Source organism: Sturnira hondurensis, unplaced genomic scaffold (assembly GCF_014824575.4).
Source record: "Sturnira hondurensis isolate 20B ecotype Veracruz unplaced genomic scaffold, ASM1482457v3 Scaffold0017254, whole genome shotgun sequence".
Taxonomy (NCBI): domain Eukaryota; kingdom Metazoa; phylum Chordata; class Mammalia; order Chiroptera; family Phyllostomidae; genus Sturnira; species Sturnira hondurensis.
In genome coordinates, this window is record NW_028089885.1 from 671,308 (window position 1) to 692,781 (window position 21,474).

Sequence of the window (21,474 nt, forward strand, 5' to 3'; positions counted from 1 at the left end):
TCTGGAAGTTGAATTAGGGTAGGGACAAGATTCTTCTTACAGATTCCGGGTAACTCAGACTCCAGCCCTTTCCTCGGGATTACAGTGGCTGAAGCGCCTTTTTTTCTGCATGAGCAGTCCCAGCCTCCTGGAAGCTTCCACAGTACCTGGTGGGAGCCCTGCAGAAGGGTGTTCCCACCCAGCCTGCCACCCTGCGGCCCCAGGACCTGTCAGCAGAGAGTTAGACACTAGTGTCTGAGAGATGGATCTCACTGTAATGGTGGGAACGTGAGGCAGGGCAGGGCCCAGCATGAGAGTGACTAGATGACAAATAGGCCTGTGTGAATGTTACACCGTCATCAAAAACAGCTGCCCTCAGGACATTTAATGACACGCTCATTAGGTTCTAAGTGACAAAGCAGACACAGCCATGTGTCTTATTTTATGGAAGAGAACAGTTCATCCAAGCATTGATAGTGGTTAACTTTGGGTCTGGATTAGGGCAACATAAACCATTTTTGTGTGTTTCTGCACTGTCCACACCCAGTGTAGAGTGACTTTGTGTGACACAGTTACACCAAGCCTTGCACAATGTGTACCAGAATTCCTTGGACCCAGGGAAGACGTGCTGGGTTTTCTCTGAGGTTGTTTTCCTGTCCTGGGAGCTGTCTTTCCTGCCTTGTCCCCTGCCAAGGCTTGGCATGCCATCCCCTGCTTGGTGGATCTTCTCTGCCCAAGTCCTGACCTTTGCAGAGTCCCCTTCTCCATTGTTGGTGGTCTGTGTGAAAAGGCATCTCTCTGCCAGATCCCAATGAGCCCATCAGACAGGGGCCACTGTAATTTGCACATTTCAACGAGGTTTCTACAGATTAGGATCTTGGTGGTTGCTATTTGAATAGAGATGAATGTGTCCTATATGTCAGCAAAATTCTTACCAAGGCTTCTAGGACTGGTAGTTGTTAACTGAGCTGAGTAGACAAAAAAATGGTCCTCATTCATTTCATTAACCTTTGTGGCTTCCTTCCTTCCAGCTCACATGTCTGAAAAGGCCTTTGGTTGTCATCCATGAGCTGTTTGACAAATCCATCATGGATATTTCCTGGTAAGATGGATTCTTATAGTGACGTACAGGCGAGAAGCAGAGAGGCCATGCATTGAAATACAGGGGGGCCCTGGGTGTGATTAGATTCAGGTAGCCAGGAACACCACACCACCTTCTGGGTTTTACCAGTGGAGCAGACCCCGGGGTGCTGTTTGTACACAACTCAGGAAAGGGCAGCTTGGTCCTGCTTTTAGAACAGTGTCTGCTGCTGTACTCCCTGCTTCACTGGGAGGTGCCCCTAGAAAACGCCTTCTCCAATGAACTGGTCCTTAGGAGGAGGAGAGTGCTGTGTGCTGGCTGGCTCCACGTCCCCTGTCCTTGCATGATCCAGATTAGCCTAGGTGCCGAGACATATTCTGCTCCTCAGTGACCTCGTTTAGACGTATACTCCCCCATGTGTTTTTTTTAAATGGTTTCAAAAATGAGATAAATAAAATGAAATTCTTACAAAACACATGGTTAAGAGATACTTTGTGCATGCGCTTAAAGCTAAAGGGTGCCAGAACCTTCTGGGACTCTATCGTCTCCCCTATTCCCATCCCCACAAGGCCACAGAAAGAATCAGAGGTTCTCAGCGTCTACCTAGAGCCCTGCCCTGCTGTTCTATGCCAACCACTGAGGCATGCGGGAGTACCACAGGCACTTGCTCCCAGGCTGCTAACGGTCATCTCTTTCAGGACTCTGAACGGGCTGGGCATCCTGGTGTGCTCCATGGATGGCTCTGTGGCGTTCCTAGATTTCTCCCAGGATGAGCTCGGAGACCCGCTGAGTGAGGAGGAGAAGGTAGGAGAATACACTGCTGTTTGGTGACCCATGTGCTGCACGTGTTGTGAGGCTACAGAAACGGCCATGATAGCTCTGAGAGGCCTCTTCACTTAATTGGATGCCCCTTCAGTTGGACCCTCTTCTTGTTCTTTCTTTTCTTCTTCTTTTTTTAACTTGTAAAGAGAGGGGCAGGGAGGGAGGGGGAGAGAGTGAGAGAGAAACATCAACATCTGAGAGACACTTCCATCAATTGCCTCCTGCGCGCCCCACAGTGGGGACCTGGCCCACAGCTCAGGCCGGTGCTTGATTTGGAATTGAACTGGCAATCTTTTGGTTGGTGGCAGGCTCTCAATCCACTGAGCCACACTGGCCAGGGCAGGACCCTTTTCTTGTGACATACACAGATATGTTGTTTCTTAATGTACTACTGGGAGTTCATCTTTTAGAGATTATAATCATTGTGTTCTTTACAAAATAGATTCATTTAAAAATGAGTCTCTGTTCATGTCCAAACTCAGTTCTGGAATGAAGAATAAAATAACTTGGGGTATCTCCTCCTGAGCTGATAATTAGCCACACACTGGGAGATTTCACCCTGGGAGAGAGAGAGCTCCCAAGAGTCCCCATTCTCGTCACTTTCCCCATTGTCTTGTACTGACACAGTTGCCATGGGGCAGCAACTAAATAGTAGTATTGGCTGTTTCTCAGAGCTTATTACTTGCCAGATTCTGGACTGTGTGTCTGCATATATTATTTCACCTAAATTACACAAAACCCTTGAAGCAGGGCTTACTTGTCTCATCAGTGAGGTAACTAAGCCTCAGCAAATAGTATGGCCCTTGGCTGAGACCGTATATGACCTTTTGGTACAAGAACAGAAACCTGAACCAGGCCCACTTAATGTCTTTGGACTAGACCTCTTGCCTGTGCTATGTCCAGGGCAGTGTGGTCCATGTGCCTTTTCTCAAGGGCTTCAAGAACAGCTCTGCTATAACTACCATAGACTTAGAACCAGTGTTTCTGCAAATGGGCCTTTGTCAACACTAGTTTATCTGATAGGAGCCCTGTGAAAGCTCAGAGCAGGTGGGCATCTCCCTCCCCTAGTGATTCAATTGCTAGTAGAAGCTCCCTCTTAAGATGCTTTGAGTGTCTTAACTTTAGTTCAACAAACACCACTTGTTCTGCACCAGACATATAGTAGGTATTTTCCAGTTAGTTGTTCATTCACTTTCGTCCCCAGCTATAGATACACAGGAGGCTATAAATATCTAGGGAAAACACAAGACTGCTGCAGAGTCATCTAATAGGCATCAGGCAGAAAAGGGAGGGAAGCAGTGGAGAGCTGGCATCGGCGCTCTGGGACCCCTGCCCAGGGCCCTTTCTGCTCTCAGAGCCAGGAGAGCCAACATACACACGGCTCACCCACTGGTGGGCAGTATCTGTCACTTGGTTGCTCACAGCTGTTTGTCATACTTTTCTCTGCTTTCTCTAGAGCCACATTCATCAATCCACCTATGGCAAGAGCTTGGCTATCATGACTGAGGCCCAGCTCTCTACAGCTGTCATCGAGAACCCTGAGATGCTTAAGTACCAGCGGAGGCAGCAACAGCAGCAGCTGGACCAGAAGAGTGCCGTGGCCAGAGAGACGGGATCAGCTGCCTCGGTCACTGGCGTCGTCAATGGGGAAAGTCTAGAAGACATCAGGAAGGTGAGAACTTGCCCAAGGGCACTGAGAATATAGCACATGCCAGGGACGGGGCATGGGGGACAGGCAGACTGGACAAGGCACAGACACAAGTGGTCAGGAGGCAGGTTGGTGCTGGGCCTGGTGTAAGACCCAGGGGTAAGCCAGCGTGGGCCCACTTGGCGTGTTACCTTCAACTGCATGAAGTAGCAGTGGGGATTAAGCCACCTTTATCAAAGGCCTTTTTTTTTAGTATATTTTATTGATTATGTTAACTACAATTGTCCCATTTTTTTCTCCCCTTTCTCCCCATTGGCCCTCCACCAACCTTCACCCTCCAGCATCCCCCTGCCCTTAGTTCATGTTCACATATCATACATATAAATTATTTGGCTTCTCCGTTTCCTATACTATTCTTTTTTTTTAAGATTTTTTAAATTTATTTATCTTTAGAGGGGAAGGGAAGAAGAGAAGGAGAGAAACATCAATGTATGGTTGCCTCTCGTGGGGTCCCCTGCTGGGAACTGGCCTGTAACCCAGGCATGTGCCCTGACTGGGAATCGAACTGTGATCATGTGGTTCACAGGCCCGCACTCAATCCACTGAGCTACACCAGCCAGGGCCTCAAAGGCCTTTTTGCCCAAGGAGCTCTAGAGGAGTTCATTTCTTACAGGAAATTGGCCTTTCCAGGAAATTCTGTATACAGCAGGTCCTTGAATAATGTCATTACAACGTTGATGAGAAAATAAAAAATTGATTCCTGGCTGGGCCCACTCTGTGGGAGTGTGTACTCTGTGTGGAGTTTGCACACTCTCCCCATGTTTTCTCCCACACCCCAAAGATGTCCATGTTAGGCTTATTGTCTAGGGTGTGCCCTGAGCTGTAGAAATAGGCTCTGGCCACCCATGACCCTGAACTGCAATAAGTGGGTTGGAAAATAACCATCTTACTCGCTTTTCTTAATCTTTCTTACATGCATGTTGTAGCTCACATATATTTCAATGTTTAATATTAGAAGTATTTCAGGTCTCCATTTAATTTGGTGGTGTTTTTATGATCAGAAATATGTCATAGGAGCTTAACTCTTGTTTATATCAATTAGCCTATGGTGAAATTGGTTCCTTATATGTTGTCACACCTGCAGTCACAGTTTCCAAGACCCTATCGATGACACTGAGGATTTACTGTACTGAGAACATTGGGTTTCAGTCTCTGCCCTTAGGAGACATCTATGGGCCCCCTTTTCTTCATCTGGAAGTCTACATCTCACTGAGGGGTAGAAGGTAGAGAGGAGCAGCAAGGTTAGAATTGCTTAGAGAGCTTAAACCATCTTTAGGAGTTTGCAAAGGGTAATGAACATCTCCAGGTGGTTCAGATACCATGTGTGACTGGGAACCCTTTCTTCCACCCTCTAGTGAAAGAAAGTTTGCAAACCACAGCTTAGAAAACAATAGTGTGGGTCATGGGTGTAAGTCTCAGCTGTTAGTTCCCTCATTGATCCCCATGGCTGCTCACCTTCCCCTGGAACCTGGCTAGGCCTGCAGTACTAGTGATGGAGAGGAAGGGGCTGAAGCCGGTTCACCTGGAAGTGTTCTGTCCTTTCTCATTTACTATGCAGGAGGTGGAGCATGCACCCTGGTAGAAACATTTGCTCTTTGATTAGGTGGTTTAGTTTAGTTGGACCAGAAGTCTATAGAAAGGGAAGTTAAAAAAGCATTTTCTTAGAGGCATTGTTTTTTGTTATTTGGAGATAGTTGGCATAAACTTTTCCATTCATTTATGTCACTCTGCTTTGCCAGAATCTCTTGAAGAAACAAGTTGAGACTCGGACGGCAGATGGTCGGAGAAGAATCACTCCTCTCTGCATAGCACAGCTGGACACCGGGTACTCGCTCATTCACCAAGCTTCCCATGGCCTTGTCTGGGAGGCCTTCCTCTCGCCTTTCACCAGTTTGCACTTTCACAGTCAGGGTCTTCGCAGGCTCTTGGGCAGATCTGACCTATAGAAAATGGAAGTGAGGGAGTTGATCCCAGCTTCCCATCAGCCTTGAAGTCCAGTGTTCCACACAGAGCCCTTACACAGACTTATTTCATCCTGAAGGTGGGCTAGGAAGAGCCTGCGACAGGCCAGTGGGCAAGGGTATCTTAGCAGCGCCATCGGATCTGCTCAGCCAGTCCTGCTTCAATATTGGTGGGGCGTTGGAAGACACCAGGGAGAGAAATTGGACTGATTTTCTTTCTATTTCTTTCTTCCCTTGTATAGCCTTCTTCTTTTAATTGTGAAAGGAATAATATATATAATATATACAAAACTGTATATATATATATACAGCTTGTTGAAAATAGTACAATTCCTCCCTGACTGATGTGGCTCACTGGGTTGGACATCATACCACAAAATGAAAGGTCACTGGTTCCATTCCCAGTCAGGGCAGATCCCTGGGTTGCAGGCCAGGTCCCTGGTTGGGGAGCTGTGAGAGGCACCCAGTTGCAGTTTCTCTCCCTCTCTTTCTCCCTCCTTTCCCTTCTCTCTCAAAATAAATAAATAAATAAATTCGTATTTGTTTTTTATTTTATTTATTTATTTTCAGAGAGGGGAAGGGAGGGAGAAAGAGAGGGAGACATCAATGTGTGATTCCCTCTCAAGCGCCCCGCAATGTGGACCTGGCCCCGCAACCCAGGCGTTGTGCCCTGACTGGAAACTGAACCAGTGACCCTTTGGTTTGCAGGCCGGTGCTCAGTCCACTGAGCCACACCAACCAGGGGCATTTTGGTTTTTTAAAGAAAATAATAGAAGTCCAAAGATGGGCATAAACATCCATAATTCAGTCTTTCAGGTATAATCACTGTTAACATTTTGGTATCTCTATCTCCATTCTTTTTCCCCCCACTTGTTCCTTTATCTGGACCTTGCACTCATTTTAATAAACAGTCCTCAGAAGCACTGGCTTGCTGAATGTGCAGGCTCCCAGCCTGTGAATGCACCATGATTTACTTAACCAGCCCCTTTGTAGACTTGTATTTTTTTATTGTAAATGAGTCTCTGAGCCTACCTGTGACTGTTACTTCAGACTATGTCACAGAAGTGGAATTGCTGGGTGCAGAGTGGGGCTCTGAGGCACATTTACCTGAGGGGGCCAGGAGAGGGAGGCTCACCCCTCTGTGTTTGAACACCTATAGTGAGGCTTGCTTTTGTATGCGTGGTTCTCCCCCAAATGATGTATATTGACTTGCTGATAAAGGCCTGTGTGAAAGAAAGCAATTGCCCCCTGTCAAGGTGATTCACCTGGTTTTATACTCGTGCAGTGGACCAGCTTGGGGCAACCACACACAGTAGGCCTCTGCACTTTGCAGTTGTTCATCCATGAGCTTTTCCAAATCTTCCAGGAACTCTAAAGAGACCCACAGGATGTGCTAATTGACCCCCTGTTGGTAGGTGTTTTGGCACTGAGGCCCTGGAGGGCTGAGACCTGACCAGTACAGCCAGTACCAGTGTCCTGACTCCTCCCAGAGAGTAATTTTCCTTTGAGAAGAGTTTCCCATTGTGAACCTATATAGGGTAATGCCACCTGCCTACCTTTGATTGGAACCAAGTGCCACCAAGTATGTGACTGTACTTTGAAGACTGCAAGATTTGTGGGGGTGAGAGTCATGAGGTGGAGGTAGTGGAGGTGGTGGCCGCAGCGGCACTTTTGTTCTGTACGTCCATCCCTGCAGGCCCCCCCGTAGTGAGAGGCAGAGGGAGAAGATGGCTGTGTACCTGAACTTGAGCCAGCTTCCTGCCATAGGGCTCATTTTCTGCCACCAAAACTTCATTCTCTTGATCTTCAGGGCTTTTTTGCCTTCCTGATACATATGTTTAAGCAAGTAGTTACAGAATAAGTAATTATTAGCTAGCTAATTAAGAAAGAAAAGAAAAGCACAAATATTTAAAGTAGAAATAAGTGGGAAATAACTAGAGATAAAGAATAAATCAAAAAGATGAAAGTCTTTGCTGAACTCTACAAATAAGTTTGAAAGTGGATGATTTTTGAGGAAAATAAAATTAGCAAACTGAAGAAATCTGTACAGATGAATTATTATAGAAGAAACAGAGAACACTGCCAAAGAGTTAATCTGCCAAAACCCACCTGACTAAGAAGGCTTCACAGGGAAATCCTAACAGACATTTAAGGAACAGAGCATTCTGATACAATTGAAAGTAGTCTAGTGTGTAGAAAACAAGTAAAGCCTACAAAGTCTTTTTCTTTGAAATGATGCACTATTTACTTCAAAACTTGACAGAGACAGAATGTAATAAATTCCTGATCAGTTTCATTTCTGACTGTCAATGCAGAATCCTAAATAAATAGTAATAAACAGAACCTTCCAGTGTGTTAAAAGGTTAATGCACTACAACCAAATAAAGTTTAATTTAGGAAGGCAAAGCGGTTCAAATTTTGGGAAACTTAATTTACTTCTACATGTCAGTAGATCCAACAATTATGTGATCATTTCTGTAGATGCTTTAAAGGTATTTATATTAAACTCAACATCATTCTTATTTAAAATTCATTAAATGGGAATAGATGTAAGCTTAATAAACTATCTTAATTCAAATTAAATTTAAAAACTAAGCAAATGTCTACTCTTGTGACTATAATTTGCCATTGTTCTAAAGGTCCTTGCTTAGTCAAGAGAAGGAATAAATTGGAAAGGATATGGAAAATGTATTATTATTTAAAGTCGATATGCTCCATAAGAGCATCATCACCTGGAAAAACTGCCATGTGCAATAAAAGAAGAACGTAAGAGGACTGTATATCACCAACGTGATGAGATCAAGTAGCAGCAACTACTCTGAGAAGAGATAAAGGAATTAATCAGTTTCACAAATGTAGTACCTGATGGTAACAAGAAGTATAGAAGATCTTTATGAAGAAAAAGGTTTAAACCCTACTGAGAGACCTAAAAAGAAATTCAAAGAAGTTACAGGAAATATATATCATTTTTTTAGCTAGGATGACTCAACATCCTAAAGTTGACAGATTTCTCTCAACTGCAACTATAACATGAGCCATACAAATAAACGCAGTTTTCTGAATCAGACCATCAGATTCTGAGTTTAAGTAGAAAAATAAATAGGAATAGCTGAAATATTTTTGAAAAAGATTAATTAGGAAGACTAGCCCCACAAGAAATTAAAAGTTAGGATAATTAAAACAGGAAGATACTGACATGTGACAGAACATTAGGATACAATAGGAAAGTAAGAAAGTAGTTCAAATATTTGTAAAAAAATGTTAAAGCTAATATTTTGCATCCTTGATGAATTGTTACCTAATTCAGTAAGTGGGAGTCAGGACTATTTGGTACTCCAGAAACAAAACTGAAGCCCTGCCTCAACCTAAAAGCCTGAACAGCTCAGAGATTTTGTTTATTAATGTTTAACTTTTTTATGGTTTAAAATTTTAGAAGAGTCCATAGAATATTTTCATAATCTCTGAGGTCAAAAAGTCTCTGCTCTGACACAAAATTTAGATCAAAGAAATAACTTTTGTGACCCATTTCTTTGCAAAATAATTTTTTTACAAAGAAAATTTCATGATAAAGAATCAAAATACAATATTCTGGGCAACAAATATTTGTTGCTCCTATAAAGAATTCTTTTATAAGTGAGTAGGCTTCAAATCAGTAATAAAGACCAAAAGCCAGCTAGACCAGCAGGTAAAAGATGTGTACAATTATTTCACAAAAAAGAAAACTGGGTGTTTCTGTATGAAAAAATTTCAATCTTACATCAAAATAACTGCAAATTAAAACTGTAGGAAGATACTATTTTTCATCTCTCGGTTGTCAAGTATTAAGAAATTTGATAACATTCTTGGTGAGGGTGTGGGGTTACAGACTCTCATACACAGGTTGTGTTTTTCAACCTTTAAGGAGGGCATTTTATAACTATTTGTCATAGATCATTAATGGACGTTTCACTGGCTGCTGCAATCCCACTTTTAGGAATTTATCTTACGTCAAATGTGAAGCAACAAGTGTAATGACAATGACAATAATGGGCATCTTTGAGCCGCTGCTGTGTGTTCTGAGTGTTTGCTACACTAACTTTAGTCCTGACAGTAACCTCATGGGCAAGGTCCTGTCATTTTCTGTTTTGCAGATAGGAATCTGAAGCACAGAGTGGCTGATGAGCCCAAGGCCCCAGGGCTGGTGCATGGCAGAGGAGTGAACCCTGGCTGGTCTGGCCCAGGGCCTCTCAGCCTTAACACTGCGGCACCTTGCCCCTGTCGCAGCAGTGTCTGTCACTGAAAAGGCTGGGACACAGCCCGCCCGGTTGTTCCTCAGTAAAGACTGGTTAGGTAAATTATGGTACATCCATGTAGCCTGTAATGGAAGCGAGGCCCACTCTATCTGTTATATTCCGTTAGTTCTGAGGCTCATGTTTGCATGTTTTAACACCTCTGAGATGAGGGTGCATCTTATAACTGGTGACAGCTGACAGTTTTATTTGTTAACAGTTTTTTCTCAGTGGTATATAAAGTATCAGTTCACCTTAGATTCATTTAAACGGAGTATATGGAATGATTTAGTTCTGTATTTTTACAGGTTTTCTTCCATAAAAATAAATTACCTTTGGATCCAGAAAAAAGTTACTTAGGAATGGATAAAGTACTTGACGTGGACTCCAATTTCCGAGGCTGACTTTGTTCTTCTTGGCCACAGGGACTTCTCCACGGCGTTCTTTAACAGCATCCCACTCTCAGGCTCCCTGGCGGGCACCATGCTCTCCTCTCATAGCAGTCCGCAGCTACTGCCCCTGGACTCTGCTACCCCCAACTCCTTCGGCGCCTCGAAGCCTTCCACAGAACCTGTGGCAGCAGCCGGCACCAGGCCTGCGGGCAATTCTGTCAGTAAGGACAGGTGAGTGGGGACCAGACTTGCTTCTGTCCCTGGGGGAAGTTCAGGTTTAGACACATTCCAGGGACACTTCATGGCCCCTTCAATAAAAAAAAGAAAGAAAAGAGATACTATATTTTAGATGAGGGCCTACTCGGAAGGGACGCCTTATTTAGGTTTGTCTGTCATGCAAAGGACTGTGAGGACTTGAAGTCTTGGGGGAAGATGCATTCCCAGGATTTGGCTACTCAGCGTAGAAACCAGCCAGGCACACGTCATCTTCCACAGGATCAGCCCCACCTTCTGACAGGTCTACACGGGAGGTGGCGTGGGCTCCACTGCCGCATTGGTAGCATCGTCACACCAGTCATCTCAGGAAGGGTGCTCGTGTGCTGGGGCACAGAGTCCCCTTAATTCTGGGGCACTCTCAGAATTATGTTTGCTCAGGGAGTTTGTGTCTTTACCAGCCATTCCCCAGAAACCAAATGAGAAATCAGGAAGAACCAGAGGAGCATGACCAAGAGCCAGGAGCCATTTGCCCAGGACCTGCTCTGGGCTATACATTGTCTTAGGGCCCAGACATCTACAGGGGGTGACTGGTGGGTCCTTGTGCCCAGAGTGTGTATAGGCTGGTGGAGAAAAAGGCAAACACAGAGGTAGGGATGGCCCCTGGGGTCTCCTGGATAAATGGCTAGCCATCCAAAGTAGTGGGGTCCAGGGATTTTTCGTCTCAGGAAGGCTCATTAGAGGGCACCCTGCTTAGGGCCCATACAGGCAACCCAGGGGAAGGGGTTGGGGACACCTGCAGGAGTAGAACCCCAAGGCCCTGAGGAGTGACAGCAAAGGGGGAGAAAGCTGGGCTTCTGTGCTGAATCAGGTGTCCCGGGCTTTTGCTCGGAGTGGGGACTCCAAAGGCTCTGGACTTCCACCTCAGGAGAGTCACTCCTGAGGCTTTGGTGCCCGAGTATAGCTGCCACCCTAGGGCACAAAACTGCTACTGTTCAAGTGATTCTCCATTGGTGGGGACAGGTCTTATATTATTGCAGCCTCCTACTTCCTGGGCTCTGCTCTCATGGCCACAGGGGGACACACCAGTTGTTAGGTGTCACGTGTCTGAGGGAAGTATGAGGGTAGAGGGGAAGAGGGAATATGGAGCAGGTAGACAGTTAGGAAGCAAAACTTCTGGGAAGGGTGTCTGAAGGACAGAAAGCTCCAGATCTGCGAAATGTTTCAGCAATTGGTCTTGCATTCCCTAGAGAAGAGGAGAAGGCTGTCAGGAGACCTGCCAGGTGTCTTATGTGGGGTCCAGGCAGGTGGATTTGGTCATTAGGAGGCCAGTGGTTTGGGGACCCATTGTGAGAGATGCACTTGTACACAGGGAAACCCCTCAGGCTCATGCCTGGGCTCTCCTTTCCCAGGAGTAGACGGCAAGGGCTCTGGGGTGAGCACTCCGGCGAGAGTGTGAAGAATGTGTAGTTGTCACATGGAGGTGGGATGGGCCCCCTGGACTGGAGGTTGAAGGCTGAGAAAAGGCAGTGGCTTCAGGACCCCGGGTGGGACTTTTCTCGTTGGACCCACTGTCGAAGTGGGAAAAGGTGGTGGTTGGAGTGTTTTGGGATTCAAGCTGTATTCAAGTTGTAGAGATGGAGCCAGATGGTGAGAAACAAGTGTTCCAAGAACCACTTTCTGGACCTCGTGCTGCCCGCAGAAGCTCTCAGAAAAATGCAGTGGGGCAAATGGGAGTGTATTTTCTTATAACCTTCTCTGATAGCCAAACTTCTAGAATTTTAATACATGAAAAAAAATTAAAAATAATTAGGAATAATAGATTATATCTTGAAATTTTTGTTTATAGAAGTTTGATGTTTGTGCCCCTTTGACTTGGCTCCACGTAATGCAAATCCCAGACTCCCAAATCCTTGATGAATTGTGCTTGACAAGCGCTCCTGTCTTCTTCCCCTACCCCAGCGTGAACGCTACCTCGTCTCCCGCTGCATCATCCCCCTCCGTGTTGACAACCCCATCCAAGATTGAACCTATGAAAGCATTGGACTCCCGGTTCACGGAGCGGTCCAAAGCCACACCCGGTGCTCCTGCCTTGACCAGTGTGACTCCGACATCTGTAGAAAGGTAGGTGGTGGCTGTGTGGGGCTCCGAGAGACCAGGGAGAGTGCAGTCTCGGGCCAGCAGTACAGCGTCCTCACTCCTACCAAGCAGCCTGCCCTCCTTGCATATGGGGGGAGCAGACTTCAGGCTCTCGGTACTTGGGAGCCCCTGTTTCAAGGAGAGAGGAACAGCTGCTTCAGGTGGGAAGGCTGATGGAAAGAACCACGGGTGGACAGCAGGCACAAGGTTAACGAGAGCAACAGCATGACAGTTGGTCAGTGTGGGGGGTGTGCTGAAAAATTGTTTGAATGGAGCCCCGAGTTTGCCCAGAAGAGGAGCCGGAAATGGTTTGAGAGATGGAAGGCTTTGATGGTGTTGCCCTGCGGTTGAGCTCTTGCTTCTTGCCCACTCTCTGCACCTCCCTTAGCACACAGCAGCCAAGTCCTGTGGGACTATATGTCCACAGGCCTGCCCTCACACGGGTTGGGGGTGAGTTTAACAAAACCTTTGTCCTCTCGAAATCACCAAGCCAAGGAACAACCAGAGAAGGCAATTCTGGTCTAGTTAACGCACACAGCCATTTGGCAAAGCAAGTATAAATTAGTCCTGCCAGGGACTTTCCTTCATTCCAGGGAGTACAGCTCGCCCACCAATAAAGCACTGCCCAAGATGGATTCAATCCAGAGCAACAAAACACATTAAAAAACAGTGAGTGTGTAATGCACGTACATCAGGAGACTTAATGTGACAAGTGGTTTAGACCTCTCTAAACCTCTGATCATAAATTGGCATGTGAAGACTGTCAAATGAATATGTTTAAAATAATCAGTGACATGAAATATTAAACAGAAAATGTGAGGAAAGATTAATATACTTTCCCATATATAAAAATTAATTCAAAATGGGTCAAAGAACTAAATGAAAGAGCTAAAACTTTAAAACTCTTAGAACAAAACATAGATGTAAATCTATGTGGCCTTGAGTTAAGCAACTCCCTTCAGGTGTCATCTCATACAAATAGAGAAAAAACAGAGGTCAATGACAGTGTCTTTGACCCAGGGGTTCTGTCATGTCCAGAGGTGTTTATTCAGCAGTATAGTGGAACACATTTACCCAACTTCCTTAAAAGACAAATGTTGAAAAAGTAAGCTGTTGATTATGAACTTCTCATTAATATTTATGGAGACTGAAGAACTATGGGAAAATAGTTTAAACAGTGTTATTTGAAAAAGACAGTATATAGTTGTATTAAAATATAATTATAAAGTAAATTAATCAGAAATGAAAGAGTTGAAATTATTACCAATTTTACAAAAATAAGAAAGATGAGGCCCTGGCTGGTGTAGCTCAGTGGACTGAGCGCAGGCCTGTGAACCAGACAATCACGGTTTGATTCCCAGTCAGGGCACATGCCTGGGTTGCAGGCCAGTTCCCAGCAGGGGCCAGTTCCCAGCAGGGGATGCACAAGAAGCAGCCATACATTGATGTTTCTCTTCCTCTCTCCTTCCCTTCCCCCTCTAAAGATAAATGAACAAAATATTTTTTAAAAATTTTTTAAAAATAAGAAAGATGAAGGTATTTAATTGTATACCAATAAGTTAGATAACTTAGGTGAAATGGATAAATTTCTTGAAAGACATAAACTACCAAAATTGACTCAAGAAGAAATGACAATATCAATAGACCTATAACAAGTGAAGACTTTGAATGAGTAATCAAAACAGCTGCCCACAAAGAAAAGCACAGATGGCTTTATTCTTTATCCTACCAATCATTTACATAAGTAATACCAATTCTTCACAAACTCTTCCAACAAATAGAAGAGGTCAAAACATTTTCTAACGGACTGTGAGTTACCAAACTTCTTCTATAGAAGATCTATATAGATCTTCTGTATCTATGTATCAAAAGCACACAGATACCACAAGAAAAGACTGCAAACCAGTATCTCTTAGGAATATGGACGCAAAAATCCTCAAAAATATAGCAACATATAAAGAAGCGGACACAGTGACCAAGTAGGATTGATCTCAGAAATGCAAAGTTGGTTCAACATGTGAAAACTAACTCATGTAATGTACTATCACTAGGGAAAAAATACACCACATGATCTGAATCCAATACCTATTCATGATTTAAAAAAAAACAACTCAGCAAAGAAGAAGTAGAAGGCTACCTTCCCTAACCTGATAAAGGGCACTTTGAAAAGCCCATAACTAACATAAACTTGGTGGTAAAAGACTGAATGCCTTTTCCCTAAGGTCAGAAACAAGACAAGGATATCAGCTCTCCCAGCTTCTGTGCAACATCATACTAGAGTTTCTAGGCTAAATGACTTAAGCAGGGTTGTGAGATACAAGGTCAACACATAAAAATCACTTGTATTTCTGTACACTTGCAAAGAACAGTCCAAAAATGAAGATAAGACAAAAATTCTATTTACAACAGCATAAAAGAGAATAAAATACTTAGGAATAAATTTAACTAAAGAGCCCTGACTGGTGTGGCTCAGTGGATTGGGCATTGTCCTACAAACTGAGAGGTCGCCAGTTCAATTCCTGGTCAGGGTACATAGCTAGATTGCAGGCCAGGTCCCCGGTTGGCAGCATGCAGGGGTCAACCAATTGATGTTTCTCTTGCATATAGTGTTTCTCTCTGTGTCTTTCTTCCTCCCTTCCCCCCTCTCTAAAATAAACAAATAAAAATCTGTTTTAAAAAATTTTAACAAGAGTTACAGAATGAGTATAAAACTTAGACTCTGGACACTGTAGTGAAGGAACACAGTTCAACACATTGTTGAAAATAATTAAAGGAGGCCTGATTAAATGGATAGACATTTCATGTTCATGGACTTGAAGATGATATTATGACGGTGATGGTGACTCCCCAAATTGACCTACAGGTTTATCACAATGCTTTTCAGAATTCCAATTGTCTTCTTTTTTTAAAAAAGATTTTTAATTTATTTATCTTTAGAGAGGAAGGGAAGGAGAGAAGGAGAGAAATATCAATGTATGGATGCCTCTCATGAGTCCCCTGCTGGGAACTGGCCTGCAACCCAGGCATGTGCCCTGACTGGGAATCAAACCACGATCATGTGGTTCGCAGGCCTGCGCTCAATTCACTGAGCTACACCAGCCAGGGACTGAGCTATACCAGCCAGGGAAATTGTCTTCTTTTTTATTTTTAATTTTTTTTGTTTTTAGAGAAGTAGAGAAAAATCAGTTTGCAAGAAATGTACAAGAGATACATTGATCTGTTGCCTCTGGCCAGTGAACCAGCAACCTTTTGGTTCACTGGCCAGCACTCAATCCGTTGAGCCACGCCAGCCAGGGCTTTTTATTTTTTTTTAGAAGTTGGAAAGTTAATCCCAAAATTCATATGGAAAGTCAGGGGCCCCAAAGTAGCCAGACAGTCTTGGGAAGAAAGTAAGGTTGAGGGACTCTCACTTCCTGATTTCAAACCTAACTATAAAGCAATAATAATCATGACATTGTGGTTTTAGCCCAAGCATACACATAAGGTCAAAAGAATAGAAGTAAGTCTAGAAATAAAGCAATATGTCTTTGTTAGCTCTAGGTTTTTTCTGGATATTATTTATCGAATTGAGGCAGTTCTACTCTTTCCTAGTTTGCTAAGAGTTTTTATCATGTCTAGATGCTTGGTTTTGACATAGATGTTTTTTCAATGTTGCACCTGTATGCACACCTAGAACAGATCTCATTTCATCATTGTATATTATTCTTTTTGGTACATTGTTGGTTTCAGTTTGCTAGTATTTTGTTGATTTTGTATTTATGTTCATGAGAGGTATTGGTCTGTAGGTTTTGTTTTTCTTGTCTGTGTTTGTGCAGGTTGAAAGAGCAGAACCTTGTGAAAGAGCTGAGGCCCCGGGACCTGCTGGAAAGCAGCAGTGATAGCGATGAGAAGGTTCCTGTGACCAAGCCCTCTTCACTCTCCAAGCGAAAGCTGGAGCTTGAGGTGGAGACAGTGGAGAAAAAGAAGAAAGGGCGACCCCGGAAGGACTCACGACTCATGCCCATGTCTCTGTCTGTCCAGGTGAGGCCAGCAAACCTGTGCCACCTTCCCCAGTCCACCTGTTGAGCTCAGTGTTGGAGCTTGCATGTGCCCAGATGGGAGATGGGAGGCCCTGTACGCCACAGTGTGCCTCACCAGTGTGGGAACAGCTGGTTTAGACATGCGCTCCCCTGGAGGTAGCATGGAGGCCATGCTCCCCCTCAGACCTGCCCTCAACCGAGCCCTGGAGCAGCTTCCTGGTGTCAGTTACCTCATCTGTCAAGTGGGATCACTGGAGCACACATCTATCTGCACTGTTGTCCTCCCAGAGTGGGTGGAAATGCCTGGGGAGCTGGCCTGGCTTCACCTCTAGTTGACTCACCTTTACCTGACACTGTCCTACAGTGCTGGGGAGGGGCTTAAGGACATTTCTGCTATTGCAGTCCCCAGCTGCTCTGACCGCAGAAAAGGACACTGTGTGTTTGTCTGTGCCAGCGCCTGCACTGAAGCTACCCATGCCGGGCCCCCAGAGAGCATTCACGCTCCAGGTGAGCAGGCCGCCTGCCTCTCCCTCACAAGTGTTTTCCCTCTCACTCTGTCCCCACTTCTTCCCCAAGCCCCAGTGTAAACCCTGAGTTGTCATAGACAGGGCTGTTTCCCAGTGGCTCTCCATCACCTTCTGGGGGATGTTGTAGTCGGCAGGGCAGCCTCCAGGCTTATTAGCAAGATTGCTAGCCTGTTCTGCAGGACTCTCCTCGCTCCCCTCACCCCTGCCCGCACACTTCTTTCTCCTCTGGCTTTGCCCTCACAGTTCCTGCTGCCATCTTCTGGGTACACAGATCTTTCCAGATTTGTCTCGAGTGTCACTTCTCCTGGAAGCCTCCTTGGCGCTCTGTACTTGGTCCCCGGCAGCCTAGAGGCAGGGAGCACAGCCCCTCTCCCAAACTCCTCCAGTGGTCCCAGTGCGTTTCACCACTGAGTGCTGCTTGGGACTGTTCTTGGTTTCCATATGGTCCTCTGCCTCAGGTCACCCATTCGTGCGGCTACAATGAGTACAAAGTATTCAGCCGTTCTGCCTGGTTTTCCACACAGATTATCAGTTATTTCCCCAGATGCAAAAAATGAGGCTGAGCTGATGTGGAGCCAGGCACTGAACCAAGAGCTTCTACGCATGCTCTTTTGAGCACACTCCTATGAGGTTGGTTTCAGATGAGCAGACAGAGCTTAGTACCAAAGGAACTAGAGGGGACTTTGGGTTTTCTAGACTTTCCCTTTAGACACTGGCACAGACTTCATGATTGTCAAGCACTGCCATCTTTGAAGGCCTTCAGCTTGGAGGCCAGAGATCCATGTCTCACTTGCAGCTCTGACCCCAGCTGGCTGGGGTCCTCACTTGCAGTGTGCTCGTGGACAAGTCACACAGCTTCTCTGCAGGCTCCCTTGGGAGAGGAGGGGTCAGGAAACTCTGGAGTCTTCAGCTTAGGTACCAGTTCTCTGCTCTGCTGCACGGATGACCAGGCACAAACCAGCTCCCAACATTCGCCCTGCCCTGGCAGGCCATACATTCAGCCCTCTGGTCCCCCACCCTATCCCCACCCTTACCACCACCCTTCTGTTGGCCAGCTCTGTCTGTCTCTTACGTCTTACCTCTGCCTCAGGCCCAGGGCTATGGGCGTCTAATGCCTCCCCTGTCCCATGACCCAAGTCTGGTGGGCCCACCATTACCTGAAAAGAATGTCGTGTTTGCTTCCCTCCATTCAGGTGAGCTCCGACCCCTCCATGTACATTGAGGTGGAGAATGAAGTGACAGCAGTGGGGGGAGTGAAGCTGAGCCGCTTGAAGTGTAACCGGGAAGGGAAGGAGTGGGAGACAGTGCTCACCAGCCGCATCCTCACTGCTGCCGGTAGCTGGTAAGGGCAAGGGTCTTCCCCCGGCACAGCGTTTCTTGTAAAGCAAGCACCGTGTGTTGTGCTGTGCAGCGCACTTGCTGTCGGAGAGGATGAGCTGCCCCCGAGCGCTAGCTCCCGTGGAGACCTGCGCCAGACCTCGCTCTGGGCTGAGTGCGTGCACCTGCCATCTCAGTCGCTGCAACACCCAGTGAAGTTGGCTTCGTTATCTCCGTGGCACAGGAAGGGAAGCTGAGTCCTAGCGGCTCACCCACACCAGGATTTTTGACCCAGGTGTTCTGATTCCCTTGTCTGCCCAGAATTCTGAAATCTCGAGTCCCAGGAGGAGCTCTGCCTGGCTCTGACTTGGGGTGGTTCTTTCTCCGGATCCCAGATTTTAATCCAAGGTCAGGATAGATTTCTGACTGCCCCTGAGGCCTCATCCCAACCCTTTTGAGATTATGCACTGTGAGGGGAGACCTTAATTCAGTGCTAGCCACCCAGTGCCTTCCCATGGGCATCTGGGCTGCTACCCTGTGGAGCTGTACCTGTGTACACCTCCTCCACTCCAGCCACAAAGGCTTTCTGAGCACACAGCTGGCGTCCCATGTGGAGATGTGCTCTGTCGTGCCCTCGCTTTTTGGGGGACTAGTTTGGCTAGTTGTAGCCAAGAGACTGTCAAGTGGGAGCTCTGTGGCCTCATATGACAAGTGAAATGTGCTTCCTGTATCACCATCAGTGCAGTGGTCCTCTGAAGCCCCACCCCCCGGGTCAGCATTAGGGTCAGCACAGAAAAGCTTGAACAGCCCAGTGAGGGAGGAGAATATAGTCTCTAAGGAGAGGTCTCAGGTTTCATCAGCCCTGCTGCCCTACCCTGCCCCAGTCCCATTGGCAGGCCCTGTCCCCTCCTCTTCTGCTGCGCCCACTCAGGCTCAGGTCCGTGTAGAGGGAGGACTGTGTCTTGGGGCTCCTACCTTTGCCACAGCACCTGATCATCATGACACCTATCCACACTCTGCCTTCTCAGTGACGTGGTATGTGTCGCCTGTGAAAAGAGGATGCTGTCCGTGTTCTCTGCCTGTGGTCGCCGCCTCCTCCCTCCCATCCTCCTTTCGTCCCCAATCTCCACGTTGCATTGCACAGGCTTCTACGTCATGGCACTCACTGCTGCAGCCACGTTATCTGTCTGGTGAGAGACCGGCCTGGGGCGAGGTGGGCTCTGGCAGGGCAAGAGAAGGCTGTGCGGGTTCCTCTTCACTGCAGCAACAGGGGAGGCAGCCCAGGAGGGCACCTGGTGAACATGCCCTTGGGTACTGCTACTGTGGGGGTCTTAACAGCCAAAGAGACCCCAAGCAGTCGGACACCAGACACTGCTTGTGATAGCCACCGTGTGCGCACGCACACACGCACATTGGGGGCAGATGTGCAAGCAGAAGTGGACCAGGACGCCTACCCCTGCTGCCACCCTTATAGGAGCAAACCACGTGACAAAACACAGTGCCTACCTGCATGTGCCAGAGTCCTTATGTGATATTCATTAGAAATGGGATCTCAGCCGCCACAGTGTGGCCACACTTCTCCCAAAGTTGGTACAGCATCGGTGGTAAGCCCCACAGCTCTGTTGCCTGAACCCTTTGCTATAGACTTAGTGGAGGAAGTAAAGTCACTCATGGGGAGCAGAACCCACTGTGGCCCAGAGCTCCTCTCAGAGGAGGCCAGAGCAAAGTGTGCCCTAAAGACTGTGGAGGAGGAGTCTGAGCAGCGAGGTACACTCTGATGCATTCACCCAGATTGGAGGATAAGCTCTTCCTTTTCTCCTTCCTAGGGATGTTCACAGACAGGTGGTTGTGGTAAAGGAAGAATCTCTACACTCCATCCTGGCAGGTAACTGGCAGTGCGAGGTCCCTGGTCCCCTAGGGAGGGAGGGGAGCAGGGCAGCTTGAGTCCCAGGCCCCACTCAACCTACATAGAGAGCCAGGGCCCATCTCTGGGCCCAGCCCAAGGTATTCAGTGTGACAGGGTGTCATAATTACATTGCAGAGAGGACCCTCTCTAAGCCACATGTTTTTGGCTCCTTGAGAGTTAATAAAGAACCTGGTGGGTGGCAGAGAAAGCAGCACCCACAGAGAAGAGATTGCCCGGTTGCCGAGTCAGCATTAAGGTGCCATTGCTGGGACTGGAAGCCATTGTTAGACGTCTCCTTGGTGCATGCGCCAGCACTTGCTGATCAGAATGCACCCAGACCTATTCTTGTTGTGTCTCTGCAGGAAGTGATATGACTGTGTCACAGATCTTACTCACACAGCATGGAATCCCAGTAATGAACCTGTCTGATGGAAAGGCGTACTGCTTTAATCCGTCGCTTTCTACATGGTAAGTAAGCCACCATTCCCCAGCCCAGCCTCAGGGAGAGTATCTGTCTGAGCTGGAGCCCAGAGCAGCGAACTAAGGCCTCTGGTTCCGGTGGTTAGGCCTGGCTGGCTTGACTTCTCCTGAAAGTTGGTGAAGTCAACTTTCCACTCTGTTCCTGGAGTGGAAGCTGCAGTGACAGCTTTGATGTGCTCTGTCTGCTGGAGACAGAGCTCAGACATGCCTGTGTAGGCCCTACTGTCACTGTGAGGGGCTGGTGGCCCACAGCCTCTCTGCTGTCAGCGCCATGCACAGGGAGCTTTCCTTTGTCTGCATCGTTCTCTGAGGTGACTTCGCTTGGAGTAGACATTTGAAAAATGTTGTGGTTGTGAATATATGTTTCCAGCCTGGCTTCCTTAGCCATCATCAGCATAGGTGAGTCAGCTTCACAGTAGTGTCACCAGCACATGTTAGTTTTTGAAGGCAAGTGGCATTTCCAGCTTAGTGAACTAGTAAGATTGCACCATCGCCACGTGTGACGGTCTGCACCTTTCCTCTGCCCATTTTGGAATTTGGAGCCCTTCCTTCCTTTCTGCCTGCCTTCCTTCCTTCCTCTCTCTCTCTCTCTTTTTTTATAAGAATTTTTTTTTTTAGCTCTGGCTGGTGTGGCTCAGTAGATTGAGTGCCAGCCTGCAAAC

At 46.6% G+C, this 21,474-nt stretch overlaps 1 protein-coding gene across 1 annotated transcript in view; it reads left to right on the forward strand.

The window, feature by feature from the left end:
* The window catches only part of HIRA (histone cell cycle regulator), a 75,260-nt gene that overhangs the window by 35,251 nt on the left and 18,535 nt on the right, over window positions 1–21,474 (forward strand). Inside the window, exons 10-21 of the mRNA XM_037067346.1 lie at window positions 1,011–1,081; window positions 1,759–1,864; window positions 3,339–3,554; window positions 5,330–5,415; window positions 10,245–10,442; window positions 12,387–12,548; window positions 16,379–16,583; window positions 16,985–17,089; window positions 18,303–18,451; window positions 19,455–19,616; window positions 20,253–20,311; window positions 20,695–20,800. Coding sequence (XP_036923241.1) covers window positions 1,011–1,081; window positions 1,759–1,864; window positions 3,339–3,554; window positions 5,330–5,415; window positions 10,245–10,442; window positions 12,387–12,548; window positions 16,379–16,583; window positions 16,985–17,089; window positions 18,303–18,451; window positions 19,455–19,616; window positions 20,253–20,311; window positions 20,695–20,800 — 1,625 coding nt within the window. The remainder of the gene's footprint in view (window positions 1–1,010; window positions 1,082–1,758; window positions 1,865–3,338; window positions 3,555–5,329; window positions 5,416–10,244; window positions 10,443–12,386; window positions 12,549–16,378; window positions 16,584–16,984; window positions 17,090–18,302; window positions 18,452–19,454; window positions 19,617–20,252; window positions 20,312–20,694; window positions 20,801–21,474) is intronic.